General features: G+C 40.2%; 1 protein-coding gene across 3 annotated transcripts in view; it reads right to left on the bottom strand.

The window, feature by feature from the left end:
• The window catches only part of FMR1 (fragile X messenger ribonucleoprotein 1), a 30805-nt gene extending 14526 nt beyond the window's left edge, over window positions 1–16279 (bottom strand). The window contains exons 1-9 of one of the 3 annotated variants that reach the window (XM_036402001.2): window positions 15999–16279; window positions 7833–7885; window positions 6865–6958; window positions 5746–5817; window positions 5322–5470; window positions 4263–4356; window positions 4058–4174; window positions 476–646; window positions 295–373 (exon numbers count right to left, since the gene is read on the bottom strand). In XM_036402001.2, coding sequence (XP_036257894.1) covers window positions 295–373; window positions 476–646; window positions 4058–4174; window positions 4263–4356; window positions 5322–5470; window positions 5746–5817; window positions 6865–6958; window positions 7833–7885; window positions 15999–16049 — 880 coding nt within the window. In that variant the 5' untranslated portion in view covers window positions 16050–16279. Of the gene's footprint in view, window positions 1–294; window positions 374–475; window positions 647–4057; window positions 4175–4262; window positions 4357–5321; window positions 5471–5745; window positions 5818–6864; window positions 6959–7832; window positions 7886–11655; window positions 11675–15998 lie in introns of those variants that run through there. The other 2 variants (XM_036402000.2, XM_036402002.2) reach the window with 2 other exon arrangements.
• Window positions 16280–17358: the final 1079 nt, after the last annotated feature.

The raw sequence follows: 17358 nt of genomic DNA, 5'->3' as shown, positions 1-17358 counted from the left end.
CTAGTTCAACTCACAGTGCTCCTTCTAAACATCTCTAAAAGGACAAGGGAAAAAAGACAAATAAGTCAAAGAAATTATTCAAAATATACCAGGAAAATTTGAGACTGTAGATTCATCTCTTCTATAGCTGAACTACTCTCTGGATTTGCTTGGGGGAAGTAAATAATTCTCCAGCTCAATCCAGAAATTATTCTACCTTGTACTTTAACATCAGCACGTTGCTTCCAGTTCAGTGCAGTTCCCAGAAGGCATTTTCCCTTACTTTCACAGAGGCAGCCTCCAGAAATGACTTACCTACTAAATTCCTTGGGACTTGTATGACATCTTCAGCAAATTCAAGGTAACTTCTTGCCTTTTTCACCGCATCTTGATCCTACAATAGAAAGGAGTGTAAGAAACAAGACACATTTCCCCAAGGTTTTTGTTTGCTTCTTTCTTTCAGGTATTTTCTGAAATGATAAAGAAGGGAACTCACCTCTCCATAAATATGGAATGTACAAGTATCTTCATCAAGATCAATGGCAGTCACTCCAGGGACTTTCCTGGCTTGCTGAATATTAGCACCATGAGTGCCAATGGCCAAACCCATTAGGTCTTCACGTACTACAAACTGTTCATGGAACCGGGATGCAAGTTGCCTAGAACTCTGAAGAAAAATCTAATGTCAGCTCATTTTGATTGTCTCTCCAGCACACTGGAGAGAGAAATCAACATAAATTTCAAGCCTATTTTTCAATCAGCTTAGCCTACTTTTTATTTACTCAATCCGTTTACTGCAGTTATTTTAGCTTCAAAAGCACCAAGGAGTCTCCTTCAGAAATGTTTCAAATATTAACATAAGGCTGGCCTCTAGCTGTGTTGACACCTCAATTTTCAATTACCCTTTAATAGCTACAGCTATCAGGTGTTACAAGGTAAGAAAGCACTCATAAGATAGTGAAACAGTAACTGTGGTGATTATTAAAGCAAACCTTACAATCTCTGAGAAAAAAACTGCACCAATTTCAACAGGTGGGTGAAACTGTAATAACTCAACAACTGACACAATTATATATAAAACAGAGCAGCTGTGGAGATCTACTGCACTTTAAAAAAAAAATGAAGAATCTGTGCCTATGCGTGACAACACAAAAACTGTTTGAATCCAGAGAACAAATATGTTCAGATTTCATTCAGGAATCACACATCTACCCAGACAGAAGGGTCATACTGAGCATTCACAAGCGTGAGTGTAACAGAACACAGGAAAGGAACAATTGTTTAATGCATTGTGGGAAGATAGAGAATTTCCAACTGTGATTATCTATTAAGGAAGGAGTGTTTTGCAAGGAAGAAACAAGATAAAAGCAAAGATATACAATCCTGTCCATGTTTCTGCATTAAATTGAAGCTGTAACTACTGTCAGGACATACATAAGCACACTTCAAATTAGCAGTTTAATGTCAGCAAAATGAGACCCTACAGATGTTGAGCAAACATCAAGGAATTGCCCACAACAAGCCCTATACTGTTCCAGCTGAACTGGTACTGCTTTCTGAACTGCTCCTGCTTAAAGCCGTTGGTAAATATCCTGTGCTAAATCACAGTTTCAAAGAACTGGTTACAGTAGATAATGGTGGAAGTATCCAAGTGGTATGAAATACTTCAGATACTCTGAGGGCACGGTCAAGTCCTTCAGTAGCTACATTACAGACAATTTGGAAAGCAAAAGTTATTCTTAATTGCTCACATTTCCACTTCTAACAGATAATCCAAATGCTTGTTCACTAGCTGACATCTTTCATAGACAACCAAATAAGAGGAGAGAACCAGATGACCAAGACAATGATCCATTGTTAACTATCTATGACATGTGGAAAAGATGAAGCTACGTCATCACTGAGGACCTTGGCTTTGACAGTCAAACCAGAGTTTTACTGCCTGCAATAAAATATCATCAGCTTTTCTGCAAATTATTATTAAGTGTGTTCTATTTAAACATCAGAAATTCTGTATTCTACTTCCCTATACATTAAGAAGAAACATCTATGCAAATTATACATTAATACCTACACAGCAGCCAGAACTGAGTTCTACTTAGATACTGTAAAATACAAACCAGAACACAAAACACTTGTCAATTCAGGCTTTTCAGCATGTGAAAGACACCCAAAACAGCTAAATCACACCCACTGGGAAAGAATGTAAACAAAAAATAATCTGTTATTTTACTTGATGCCCTAAAAGCCATGTTTGAGAAGTAGAGCCATGAAAGTCAAGAAGACAATATGCAAAAAAGAAGGTACAACAAATGGGAAGAAAAAAACTCCACTGAACAAAAGAAGCTGGTCTAGTGATAATGACTCAGGAAACAAAATAGGTAAAACTGCTAGAAGAAAAGAAGGGGCAGACTTTGAAAGTTCAAATGACTATGAGACACATAAAAAGGTTTACTTGATGAAAACAGTGAGCTGCCATTAATAATGCAGTAAAGCCCAAAGTGTTCACTAAATATTTTTCCTGCAGATGGACATGTGCAGTCTGTTGGTATGTCAGTGTCTCAACAATAATCATGGGTATGATTTTTATTATCTGAAGCTCTTCTTTCAACTTTGGATGAAACTGATTTTATATTTACTCTAACTACAAGAAACACAAATGCCAAAATGAAAAATACCAGCCAACTTCTGTCACACAAATTTTAACTGTATATATTTATCTCACAACCTTTATTTAAGTACTTAGGTAGAAAGTGAAGTTCAACAATGGTTTTCTAGTGAGAACCAAATCAAGTTTGAGACTTTCACAGCAGCAAAAAGACTCAGTGTTACAATGACAAGAAGAATCCAAGATTAGTTTGGGAAAGGAATCAATGACAACAGTTGTTGGTGCATGCATTTGTGGGGGCATGTAAAGAGAATTAGCTCTAAAGAGGCTGTTGTTCTTCCCACCTCCAAAATAATACTTTGCACTTCAAGAGGTAAACTGCCCACACAACTGTCAGTTCTACAGGATAAAGAAGAATGATTACTGAAGAGCTGCAATGGGGTGCTGAGTAAGGAACACTGATGAGGAAAAACTGGTCCATCCTTCATCTTGAGAAAAATCAAAACCCAAACAAACTTGGATTTCAGCTCTCAAACACAGAAATCAAGATATGAAAGAGGGAACAACAGAAGTGAGAACCTCTTGTAACAGTGAGTATACCCACTGGATACACGAGGCCTGAGCATGACACCCCACTTCAAACAGATGTAACCCCTGGGAAGGGGGAATGAAACCTGGCTCTGCAGAAACACTGCTGGTATACACCTGTGTCAAACTGAGTTACAGGAGTTTAAGTGGTACCTCTGGTTCTTGACAGCAAATCTAAAAAGTTTTCATAAATATTGCCATTTTTTCTAATTTGTAGATAGGAGAAAAACCACGAAGAAATGTTAATTCTAGTGTATAAAAACCCCCTTATTTCCTTGCCTACTCTTTTTCTTATTTTTTTTTCTTTTATCCATGGACAAGTATGACTCAAGCTTCTTGCCAGTCAACACCCACTCATCAGTCACAGGAGTATCAGAAGCTGTATCTGCTGTAAGATTATTTCCTAACATTTTATCTATAGACAAACCTATCCCTTCATACATTCTACCAGCATGAGTTTTCACCCCTTTCATCTCATTTTCACTGTATTATTTTGCTAGATCCAGTTCTAGTCCTATCAGGATCATAGCATAGTCACTCCCATCTATTTTTAAAGCTACCAAATACGTGGTATTATTTGTGCAATGACGGCTATTTTATGCTTCAAAATATGAAAGAAATACATCTGTATGTGTGTCTACATAGCTGTGTTCAATCCCCCACAAAATCCTGCTGATAAAAATGGGTCTCTGAAAAAACAGGCCCTATAACTGTAAACATCTCTGTTGGATGACACTTCCACCTGCCTTTTTCACCACCTAGGTTATTATCAATACATCATTACTTTCACCCCAATGCAAGTTCCACCAGCTAAGGAACACACCAGGGATTTTTTTATTATCTGTTTCACTCAAATTACTTCAGGGCAAACAACCAACATACCTCCAGCTGTTTGCTGGCCTCTTCATTCCTCAGGATCAGGGATAACTTGGTGCGCAGGCTCCGGAAGTGCATATCAATCAGCATGTTGGCCCGCTTCGTGGTCACATCGTTGATTGACTGCATGGTTAACAAACACAACAGAGCCTTACACATGCACTCTTGAAACAAACCACTGCCAACGGTACAGTAAAACATTTGTACTTACCAAAATAATAAGCTGGTGGTTTTCAGAATCATATGTTACAGAAAAAGCTCCAACTGCCTTTTTGAAGTCCTTATGTGCAGATTCTTTGGCACACCTAGGAATAAAAATATAACAAAGTTAAAAATAGTAACCACTGCATTTATGGTTAACAGCCAAAAAGAGTAATTCCTTAATACAAAGAATGTAAATAAAGATTTCCAAGCTCTTCCTTTCAAAGCAGGTGTTATTTTATTCTGTTATAATTTATTTTACTCATTTTCCTTTCATTTGTTTTCACATAAGTAGGATTAGAAATATTTCAGAAATTTTCTGTATGTAAATCTGTGGAATGGCAAGTTAAACAAAACTACATTAAAAACTATAATCACTATGATCAGCAAGTTCAAGATTTCAAACACATCATGAACCATTAAAATGTGTGATTTCATTTTAACCCCTGCAGCATTCTAAGGACCATATGCTCATCTCATGCTGTGCTTGGCTTCTCCAGGTTTCCTGTGTCCACTTGTGTATGCTGTAATACTAACTTCAGGAAGTTTTAGTCTAACCTGAATTTATAACTCATTCCACACTGAGGCAATAACATAACATCTCAAGGAAAGCAGAAAGTGACCTGAAGGTAAACAAGGGGAGTAGGTATTAATCTGACTTTTAGAGCTGTAACTATATGACAACAACAGGTCCATGGCCTAGGAGAAAGCTGGCTGGCTTTGTATCATACTCTGGGAGGTTTCATTATTATTCAACTATTCCCAGAGCCATTACCAAATAATAAAAGTTGACCAAGAATGGATTCCAGTTAACCTGTGCACAGAGTGAAAAAATCTTAATCTGTATCACACATAAACCTAAAGTTTTGAAGAAAGTGTTTCTTTCTCCAGGAATAAACCACAATTCAAAAAATCATGAAGTATGACCACATCAATATTTGTATTTTTTACACTTTTACATTTCAATAAGTTAATTTAGAGTGGTAAAAAGCATTTTTATTCCTCTTGTCTCAGGCTTAAGAAGTTACCCACATTCTGAAACAAGTTATAAAGAAACGCTTGTACTTACATTTGCCTTAAATCTTCAGGAACTGCCAGTTTGATTTTATGAAAAGTATCTTTTGTTGCGGGTTTATTGGGGTTCACAGATCTCAAACGCTCAATTGTGACAATTTCGTTGTATGTAGCATCACAGGCTGCATATTCTATTACGTAGAACTGATATAAAAATAATAAAATCATCCAAGCCACATATTTTATGACATGAGTGAGCATTACACTATTAAGGAAAAGGTACTTTGGTTAACTGTAAAAGTCAAATTTGACTTCTCAGGTTGAGGTTAATGGTAATTGCAACTGTCCTAATCAAGAAACTTTTAAAAAATGAACAGAGATTAGTTCAAACCATAGTGTACATCAATATATAAAGAGAAAAGAAAGAAAAAAGTATAAGTCAATATAAAATATATATATGTATATATGCATACTCCTACCTCACCCTTTATCATTCTCACTTTAGCCAACCACCAACAGCAGGGTTCTTTTTCATTTGCCCTGGAATAAACCTGAACAAAATACATACATTATATCCTTAAAAGACATCACAAAAGCTGACACTAATATGATCAGGAACTCCATAGGAACAAAATCCAGCAAAACATCTTAGTACATAAAGTCTCTGAGCACAACACAGAAAGCACATAACAGCAAGACTGTATAGACAAATAATAATAAATAATACAGTGCCCAATCTACTGGCACTAGCTGCCTCAGTCTTGCATGCAGTCAAAAGAGAGATAATTCAGATTTTTACATCTGTTAACATTTAATCAACAGTATTTCTAGTTGTGTGTAGGTCTGATGAAGTCCTACCAGAGGGTGAGAGGGAAGTCACACATCTACACTTCTTTAGCACATATATGCTATCAGCCACACCCACATTAAAGTTTTCCCATTTTCTTATCTTTCAAATTAAAAGCCTACAGAGCATGCAAGCAGAATGCAAATCTTGCAAGTCCTCTTTCTTTAAATTAATTATAATTATATAATATAAAAATAAATATATAATAAAAATAAATGTTCAAATTTCATAAAATAAGGATGTTTTAGAAATATGCTGTTTAAAATCAATCTCTTTGCATATACACAAAGTATTTACATATACACATATATTTTTATGTTTTTATATATACACACATATAATGCAAATTATCTGATTCAGCTTGAAGCTTTGGTGATAGAGACATTATAACCTTACAGCTTAATAACTACAGTTCATCACCTATTTCTGAATTAATCCAGTCCTAAAAAGGACTGATCTGTAATCAATGCAACACTGATCATGTTTGTAAATCAGCATATTTGTAACTCAGCATGGAGGTCGTGGCACATGGAATTTTACATGGCCTGTTGTGGTACATGGAATTTGCATGGTTTATTACTGTCAAACTGGGTTTGGAGATGTGCCTGACACTGTGCTTTCTGCAGTACTTGGAATCAAAGGAGGTGACATCACCTAACATGGAAGCAAACCTTCCAGTGGCTTGGCTGACATTTTTCACAGCAACTTCTCTCACTTCTCAAGACAAGAGCTGTTAATGGAGCATACACACCTCTACTTCATCACTTTCATTTATGTCTTTATTATAGCCTGCAGGTGGTGGGAACCTCACATCATGGAATGGGATTTGTCTCTCTGGTTGCCAGCTGCAAACAAAAATCACAGTGAATGGTCTAAATATTTTCATCTTCTTTGTAAACAAAATCAAACATTTTTAATCCATTAATTTTACAGGTTCAAATTCAGTGGAGCTTTTGTGCATATATGTATTAAAGGTAATGTGATCCAATGTATACATAGTAAGAAAAAACACATCCAAATGACCATTAAGCATCTTAACTGAAACCCTGATGCCTCCTGCAGTCTTTTGAATCTTCTAGAAGAAGATTCTTCCTCCATTTACAGGTATGGTTTTTAACCCCCAACATTAGAAACACTGATTAAAAAACATTCCATAACACATTTGGACACTTCCTTCAAAACAAGCCTGTATCTTCTTTTTCTTTGGTTCTACTACAGGTTATGAAAATTTGATCAGGATCCAGTCTGAATACCATTTTAATTTTCAGTTTCTTTAATGGAGACGGGATAATTTTAGGTTTTAGATCAGAAAATTGGTATTCATCATTTATCTATAGAACAAATTTTGTAATAATGGAATCTTCTAAAACCAAGGCAAGACATTCACATGAGAAAGAGTCAGTAATGGTACAACTGCTGACTTACTCAAACATGGGTTGTCATCACGCAAATTCAGTAAGAACATGATTATCTTCCCAGCAAAACACATGTTACTATGGCTTTGCACTTGAAAGTATTTAAACCATTAAAAGCATATATATAGAAATATCACAAAATAGTAGATATATAAATATATATTATAAATATAATTTTAAAACATGCCAGCAGCAAGTTTAGTGTATCTAATATACACTCCTCTGCACTAAGCCATATTTAGGTCAATCAAATGCAAGGTTGATACTCTGTCATTTACAGGTACAACACCAGCAATACACTTACTTGTTTTCAAATGAAACTGTTATTGAATCTTCATGCACATCCTTTACAAATGCCTGTGGAGGAAACAAAGTATAATTATAGTATGCTTATGGACACTTTTAAAAGTAATTATAAACCTGTAAAACACCTCCTTTTCACAAATATTGATGAATCTCACAATGAAAGTATGTTTTAAAGTCAGCCTTTTTAATTTTGCAACAGATTTCTATAAAGCACAGACTGAAAGCTGATAACCTCCTTGGGTTCATGACTGCCAGCACACTGATACACAAACAGAATGCCTCAGCTATGAAGACATTGTTTCTACTGTTTAGCAGCAACAGGAATGATTAGTAGGAAATGACAAGATAGTTCAAGAGTTTTAAACAGTTGATTTTATAATCACATTTAATGTATAGACAGGCATAGAAATTAAACATCAGTATTCCTCAAAAACCAAATGAAACCAAAGCCCACAAAACCTCCAAGTGCTCTTCTTTCTTTACCTCAAAGTACATTTGAAAGTTGCACTAGCAAAACTCATCTATATCAATTTCAGCAGGATCTTCCCCATATTTACTTCATCACACTAAGTCTGTAGAGCACCAACTTTAGATAAATGCCCTGGGGCCTGCCTTCCCTTTTTTCCTGGTGGATGGACAGCAGTTGTGCTCTCCATGCCACTGAGGGCTCCTCCTGCCTTAAGCACTCAACTGATTGAATTGGATTTGTCAATATTTAAAGCCCCAAATGCTTCCCCCATTCCCCATCTACAGAACAGCAAGACCAGCGTACTCAAAGAACTTTGGGATTTACCAATGAAAATATTTTTCTTAGCCTGAAACAATGGAGGTCACAGGTTAACCAGGGATGCAAAGATCATCATGGTGGCAGTTTTATTCTTTATTTTTAAAGAACCTATATGAACTTCTGAAACAAGTTGCTGAAGTGCTGAGTATACCACTAACATTAGTCCACACATAGTATCATTGCAAGGTAGGTAAATAAAAGCCCATAAGCAAGAAAGAATAGATAAGTTTTTTCTACTAATGGCGATCCACTTTAGTGGATAAAAAATTTCTCAGTAAATTGAAAATAATTTAGCGGCAGCTACCACTTCTAGAAGTGGTAGAAGAATTAGTTAATGAAGTATGGAACATTTTATTATATTGTCCATTTTATTATTCCTGCCCTTGCAAGTTTCCAAGATGAGATCTCATCTCTTACAAGAAGGTAAGAGTTTCTCTTACATGGAACCTAAATTATTTTTAAAAAAATTATTTTGCTATTTTTGCTTTACAAAATATGCCAAAATATTTCCTGAGTTGCAGCAGTATGTTAGTATCAAAGAAGAGCGACACCTGACCTGACCCGATACAGAGCTCCAAGAACTGGCTAAAATGCAGTGGTAATGCATGTGAATGTCATCACCCAGAGTCATTCACTACAAGGAAGAAACCATCCAGGTTGAGAACTGAAACACAACCAATGCCACTGTGAATAGAAGTCGAAGGAAAGCCACAGTGACAACAGCAAAAAATTATTTTACACCTTACTTGTCTCTCAATACTCTTAAGAACAAGACTTTATTATTGCCAGCAAGCCAAGGAGACTTAAAAAAGTCTCCAAATGTATTAGCATAATTATGAATTTCAAAATTCCATATTCCTTCCAAGGGGATTACAAGCACAGCTGATGTTTTTCAATGACATGGTATAAAGAAGACTTAAGACCACATCTCAAGATCATGTTCATAGGAGCACAGAAAAGGTATTTACATGAAGAGGCAACAGAGCTCTCAGCTGATTATTATTGATACATTTAGCTCATGTTTCATATTGTGGTATATTCTGTAGATTCCAGAACTGGAGATGCATTTCAACAATACAATGGCAGTCCTGATTCATTTCACATTACACAGATCACCTTCAAATGCTTCACCCACGTGTCTTCCAATGGTAGTACTGTACCACTTATTCTTACAGATGCAGCTGAAATGGATGCCTTTAACTCCTGAAAACCACTATGATCACTACCAGACACTAGGCATGGCTCCTTTGTGCCACAGACTGGACAAGGATTAATAGTAGTGCTCGAGTATGTAAAAGCAGAGATTATTTTACAAAGCAAATTCAACAGAATTGATACCAGCAACACTTAATAGCCTTCAGGAGAACAGGTAAGAGTAACACAACTCATGCCCTGAGAAACAACCTGTTCATACCTAATTTTCTCATATTTATAAAATGTCAAAAAAATCACCTTTCCTTGTATGAAAGATACTTTGGGAGAAGTCATCACCTCTGTGGTGATGAAAACACCAAAAGGTGTCCTCATCAGCACTCTGAAAAAGTGACAGAAAATGGCAGAAAAATTCACAAGCACAGCAGCAAAGAGCAAGACTACATCTCACATCCAGAGAGAAATGGAAGAAAGCTCCTAACATCCAACACACCTTAAGCACAATCCTAGGGGCTACAGCAATATACCTCATTAAGGGTGATAATGCTAACACTTACCATTAATAAGTAAACCAGGATGTGCAACAAATAAATCTAAGTTAAGCTGAAGACTAGCCTGGACCTTCAAAGAGTTTGGCAACTGTATTATCTGGAAACGGTAAAACTTGAGAGACACAGCTGGCTGAAAGAGGAATGAACTACACTGTCCTGTTTGAGCTCTCCTTAAACAGCTCTTGCACATGGCTTTGGTCACAATCCAGAAACCAGAGGGAACCTGAAGCAGGAGCACTGGTTAAACTGCAGACCTAACACAGGTAGCATCAATACAGACACTGCCAGGGAAAAATCACAAATCTGAATTTCTTTAGCTTACACCAAGTTCAGAATAGTCAACCACAGAAACAGATGAATACCTGGTTTTCACTTCAGTCTGGCCAAAACCACTGATGTCATAACTCTGTGGTTTGTCTTTTAATTAATAGTCTTGCAAGATTACAAGAGTTCATTGGAATAAATTTATAATTAATTACAAGGTGAACAATGCCTTGCCAAATACCTAATTTCAAGTATGCAATATATGAAACACATCTGCACACCTCTCTCTGTGATCTTTATGCTTAAAACCAGCAGGCAAAATATTTTAATGATTATTAATACAGTCCTTAATATTTGGTTGTCTAATCCTGTCTATCCAGAGAAAGGGGGTTTTCCTTATTTTTCAGTTTCTTGTGACACACAAAAATGTCAGATACTTATCACATCAGTTTACCACTGTCTGGACCACAGCATCATGTCAATTTTCCTCCAATATGAATATTTAAACAGATCTGCAGGACAAAAATGTATCTGGACTCTTCAGCACTGTATATTTCAACCTGTACACTTTCAAGTACAAACAGAAAAGGTCTGAAACATTTCTAAGTTTTCCTTAAAAAAGCTAATATTTAAGCAGCAATGCCTTTGGGAAACCAAAATTAATACTTATCCAAACTGTTTGGAAGTCTTGTTTTTGTAATACTTGTGAAATTACACACAATGCTAAAAAGAAATGAAGCCTTCAAGACCATAAGCCAAATTCAGAGACACAGGACAAGCCAGCCCCAGATGTCAGTAAAGGCAGAGAAGAGGCTCGGATCTCACATGAGTATCAGGAGAAATACAATAACCATTCATCAGCCTTTTTAGATAAAGAGTGTAAGTAGGCATGGAAATTCAAACATAACAGTGCAGATATATGAGCTTAAAATACACCCCCATGAAGGGACAGAACAGTGGCTCTGATGAATTTGGACACAAAGATGAAATGCCTTAAACACAAAGTGAAACTGGACAGAAGCAAAATGAGGTAACAGGACAGTGAAAGACTGAAGCAGCTGACATACCATTATTGCTAACCGCAGAAATACCAAGAAAGAGTACACAAAAATTGTGAACAGAAGCACATTTTGTAATGGCAAAGGTTGATTCTTCTTCTCTAATGTGGAAAAAAAAAATCAAATGTGGTAAGTTTTCTACACCAAATTTGGTTCTGAGTCACATAAACCATTTCATTTCTCTCCATGCTTCAGATATAATTAAGCAAAAAAGTTTAAAGCATGGCATTTCTCAAACACATAAGCATTCACATTCTAAGAATGGCTATATGCTGAATATATGGTTTAAGTTTTACAAATTATTTGTTAAAAAAATAAGAATTATTGGAAACATCAGCATGTTTTTATTTTTATGCTAAATGGAATGATGGACACTTCAAAGGAAAAAATAAAGGCTTCAGCTGCCATGAAATTTTGCTGTTTTAAAGTCTGCTCACATCATCAGATGTGAGCATTGTCAACCATTTTAATAAAGGAGGATAATTAACTGTAAGAAGGGAAAGTAGGGAAAATATGCTTTTTAACATAAAGAAGGCTATGTTGATAACAAACGTGCATCTACTGTTAGTGTAACCATTCTGTAACATTTCATACCTGTTGGAAGGAGAATGTCAAAAGGGAACTCGGTGTATAATCAAGTCTGAGAAAGGCTGGACATACAAAGGAACAGAATAGGGAGAAGAAAAATAGTCACAGAAATGGTCAGCAGACGAAGGAAAAGCGTACAGGCGGTCATCCTCAGAGGGACTGAGCAGACAGGCTCATGAATGTACAAAGAGACTGGAGATACTGGCTGAGGTGTCTGGATGGAACAGTGAAAGAGAAAAACGGATACAGAGGGCCACAGGAACAGCTGCTAATAGTGAGACCTGGAGTAATAAAGTAGTAAGAAAGATGAATTATTTTATCAGCTGTAGCTTCAATGAAGTTATCTATAAAACCAAGCAAACAACAGCAAGGTGCTGAAACTACTGGGATAAAAAGTGGAAGATTTTCACAAGGTTATAGAGCAAGAAGTGGCAAAAATTGGGTTACAGACAACACAGAGATATTAACAACAAACACCATCACAAAACTGCCTGCCTCATAAACAGGATGCTTTCCATCTTTAGCAAAGGACACAAGAGAGAATCACTCCCAAACTCAAAAAGAAAAATCAATCCCATGTTGGAAAGGCATCCAGCATGTCCCCGTTTAGAGAGAAACACCTAAAGCTAATCCCAAAAAGATTAGGCAAAAGCTGTCTATTAGCCCTCTGTGAATAAGAACTTCAAAACCCAACTTACTACTCCTATACAAGAAAAGATCAGAGAAGATATGTCCTCATACTGCACACCTTCAAGATTCAGTTACCTGGCTGTGAGCTGCAAAAGGCAGTTTCCTCCCCTTGGATTCACAGTCCTGGTGGTCGTTGGACCAGTCTTCATAAAATAAGTTTTATTTTATTAACATTATGTTTTATTAACATTTTCTTTCCAAGGATTCTGGGCCCAACCACACAGCAAGTCATGACTAAGCATCTCTAGGTACCAGACTGTCAATTATCCCTGAATCATGCCCACTTACTGCACTGTGCTTTCCATGGAATCATTCATCTTAGGCAAGGAGGAAAAAAAAATCATCAAAGTACACAGTATGCACTAAGCAGTACTTGAATTCCATTCAGAAAGAACTAGCCTGCACTACAGCAGTCACATCAACACACTCCAGTATTCCAGTGCACCTGACCAGAATGAAATTTGAATTCAAATCTTACAGCTGGCTATGAAGGCATCCTCAAACCATCTCCTGTGCTTTGTGTGGGACATGAATCCTCTGGCTATATCTCAAAGCACTGGTTTGTTACTTTCAGGAGGGTTTAGGTGGGCAGTTTTGTACTGTTAAGATGCAGATGCTGGTGGGTACACTCAAAAATGTTCAGGTCCTCAGAGAGACCTACAAGGAGGATATGAAAAGCTGAAGCCACAACTGGGTGCCTACTTGAGCTACTTCATCACATCCTGACTGTAGCAGCCTCATACTCCTCCCTCTTCCATGTCTTAGCAATAGGAGAGGTGTATTTTTCCGAAAAATTTACATATTCTTGTTAATTCAGAATTATTCAAAGACAAATAAATCTTCACCTGTTATCAGTAAAACATGAGATTGAATAAAAGAATTGTTTTGCTTTTGGTTTGTTTGAAACATTACTGCTGTAAATCACTTCTCAGGAGGCTGCCTAAAGAAACTTCTAAAATGAAAAAATAAAATCATCCTGCAATTAAGTTCACACTTGACATCACTGCACACTTCTTGCTATGCTGGGTCAACATTCATTTTTTACAAATGAATTGCCAATCTCTAAGATGGGCACAAAACTCACAAGAAAAAAATTAGATCTATTACTTTGTAACAGAGTGATAGTCAGACATCATGATGAAAGAAAAATCTGTAATTACAATTCAAGTAATTCAAATTTGGAGAAACCAGAGGAAAATTGCTGGTTTATAGTGAACATTATGGCCTGAGAGTGTAAAACAACTCCTACTTTTTTATTCTTAAAAAAAAAAAATGCTGCATTTATTTTAAGTGTGATGCTCCATCTCAAGAGGCAATTCAGGTGAAGACAGATAAATCCATATGCCCATTTTTACCTTTAGACAATTTAACCAAAGCTGTTTCGTTAGTGATAAAGAGGAAACTAAAAAAATCCTGTCAAAATTTCTAAAAGTTAAAAGACAAACATAACCATACTGCTTGGGGCAATGTCTGGTGAGAACTTGGGTACACTAAATCATGAATAAGCTTCCATGAACATATGCTCAAATTAAGCTTTCACCTACACACAAGGGGTACAGGGCCCCATGGTGTCAAACCTGAACATAAACAATAAAAGTTTCAGAAGCTTTCAATTCTCCCAGGTTTATTCAATATTTGGCACTAAAGAATGTACCATGTCATTATTGCCATCATCTCCTTCACATCATTGTGTAACTACTATAATTTGATGAAAGCCTCATTAAAAGTTCTAATGTGCAATGCATTTACTCTTTCTGCTTCTTTCTGACCAAATACTCTACCTTTAAAAACCTAAAACTGATTTTTAAAAGTGCTAGATTATTTAGCTCCAGGAAGGAACATACAGATCTAGAACTTTGACTACAGCACTGTGAGCTCACAGGATGCCTTTTTACCACTCATTTGTATCTCATGCCTTTTTTTTTTTTTTTAAAAAAAAAAATTCAGATTAGGACACTAGCACACATATTTTAAAAATAAGCTCTTAAATATTATATAAAGAGGTCTTTTTTTCTTAGAAAACCTCAGAGGTGTTGGAACGACATCATTTGGATATCTACCTGGCTTACCACAGGAACACGTGAGTGTGAAACTCTACCCGGTCCTTCAATGCTAACATAAATATTGGATGTCGCACTATAACTAGGCCCAATATTTAAAGTCCTAGGATCATTTAAACCATGGGAAACTTGCAGGAACTAATCCATGGCTGTTCCTGGTACGTTGATAACAGGTCAATGAGAGTAGGCCCAAACCAACCATATCCGAATTTTATTTTCTGTAAAACTACGAATTATACCCTATTAATAAGCTGATTAATACAACCCAACTCATGCAAAGCCACACAATACTACACGGTATTAATAAAACATATTCAGCGCTCATATGTTCAAGGCTCAGGGCTGGCTTTATTAAGCACAAGAGCTTGGAAACAAACATGCAATGCCACTAAATAATTTCAATAAGAAGAGGTCGATTCGGTACCTATATGTATTCAGGGCCTCAGCACAGACAGATCTGGCCAAGCAATGCTGTCTTTAATATCACTAGGCAGCTTCCCCTGCCATGGCATTAGGAGCAGGAATCCACCACAGCATTTCATCAGGAATGTGCATTAACGAGGGCCCCCCTCCTCCCCGCCTTGCAGGCCGTGCTCATGCAGTGCAGCTCTCCTGGAAACCCGGACGGCGAGAGAGACTTTCCTTAAGTAGCGACAAAAGCTGAGGATTTAGCAATTAATGCCCCATCCCAGGGCTGATCCTCGCTCAGCGCCGGGACGAGGCGGCCCCGGGCGCCCCTTCCCACAAAGGGGGAAGGCCCGAGGCCTCCCCGCTCTCGCTCCTCATCGGGCCTCGAGTCCGCTCAGCGCCGGCGGCCCCCGGCTCGCTCTCCGCGGCCACCGCGAGGGACCCGCCGCGGCCTCCACCCCTGCCTGCTTCTCCCTCCTCCTTCCTGCCCCAGGGCCTCCGCTCTCCCTCAGCGCGGGGAGGAGGAGCCGCCGCCGCCTCCTCCTCCTCCCGTTGCCGTGCCCGCTCCCTCCCCTGGGGCCCGGCCCGGCCGCGAGCACCCGGTACCTTGTAGAAGGCCCCGTTGGAGCCCCGCACCTCCACCACCAGCTCCTCCATGTTGTGCGCGGTGCGGGAGACCCGGGCCCGGCGCCGCCTCCCTTCCCTTTCTCTGTGCCGGCGCAGGCGGGGGAGGAGCGGTGTGTGTGTGCGGGGCGGGGGCGCTCGGTTCACGCCGAGCCCGGGGGTGTGGCCACCCTGGGCGGGAGCGGGGGGCAGCGCCGGGGGCTCAACTCGGCGCCGCCGCTCCGGGCCCGGGGCCGCCGGAAATGAAACCGAAACGGCGGCGGGCGGCGCGCGGGGGGCGCGCGCAGGGCGCCCGGTTCGCACGCGAGCGCTCGGAGCCTGCGTCACGTGACCGCGGGAGGGGCGGGGCAGGAGCGGGCCCGGGGCCGGCGCGCGCCGCTCGCTCGCCCACCCGCCGCCGCCGCCTCTGTAACGGCCCCGCGCGCGCGCAGCCGCAGTGGCGCGGGGCGCGCGCGAACCCGGCAGTTGCGGGGCCGAGGTCCCGCCTCTCTCCCCCCCCCACCTCGCCCGTCGCGCGCCGGAGTGACCGCCCTGGCGGCCAATCGGGTCGCGCGGTGCCGCGCCGCGTGCCTGAGTGACCGGCACTGCCGGCCAATCAGATCGCGCGGCCTGAGCGGCGCTGGTCGCGGCTCGCGGCACCCTCAGCCAGGCCCGTATGGCGGGGGGCGTGTGTCCGTGTGGGGCCGCGGCCCCGTGTCCGTGTGCCCGGCTCGGCCCGGGCCGCGCTCAGGCGGGGGCGGTGCGGGCGGTGCTGAGGCCTGAAACGGCGCCGAGTAACGGCCCCGGGGGGAGCAATGGCCTTGCGGGGCCCTGGGCGAGGCGAAGGGAATGACGGTCCGAGCAGCGCGGGGGCTGCTGGGATGGAGGGGGACATGGCGGTCGGGCCCGTGGCGTTCGGGCTCGGTCCCTGAGGGGCTGCCCTGTGGGGGGAGAAAGCTCAGCCGTGCAATGGGCTGTGCCTGCTTGTCCATGGGCAGGAGTTAAGAATAAATGTGAATTGAGTACACACCTTGAGTTCTTTGTGCAGTTTTGGACACCACGGTATAAGAAAGAGCTAAAGCTCCTATCCAAAAGAGGCCACGAGCATGGTGAAGGCCCTTGGAGGGAAGCCGTGTGAGGAGCAGCTGAGGGCACTTAGTCTGCTCAGCCTGGAGGAGACTGCAGGGAGACCCCATGGCAGTCTGCAGCTTCCTCCTGAGAGACAGACACAGAGGGCATGGCCTGAGGCTGCATCAGGGCAGGTCCGGGTTGGATATAGGAACAGGTTCTGCACCCAGAGGATGGTCGAGCACAGAACAGGCTCTGCAGGGCAGTGGTCACAGCCCTAAGGCTGCCAGAGCTC

This window comes from Molothrus ater, chromosome 14 (assembly GCF_012460135.2).
Source record: "Molothrus ater isolate BHLD 08-10-18 breed brown headed cowbird chromosome 14, BPBGC_Mater_1.1, whole genome shotgun sequence".
Classification (NCBI taxonomy): domain Eukaryota; kingdom Metazoa; phylum Chordata; class Aves; order Passeriformes; family Icteridae; genus Molothrus; species Molothrus ater.
Note: the sequence above shows the minus strand (reverse complement) of the source record. Positions and strands in the feature narration are given on the sequence as shown.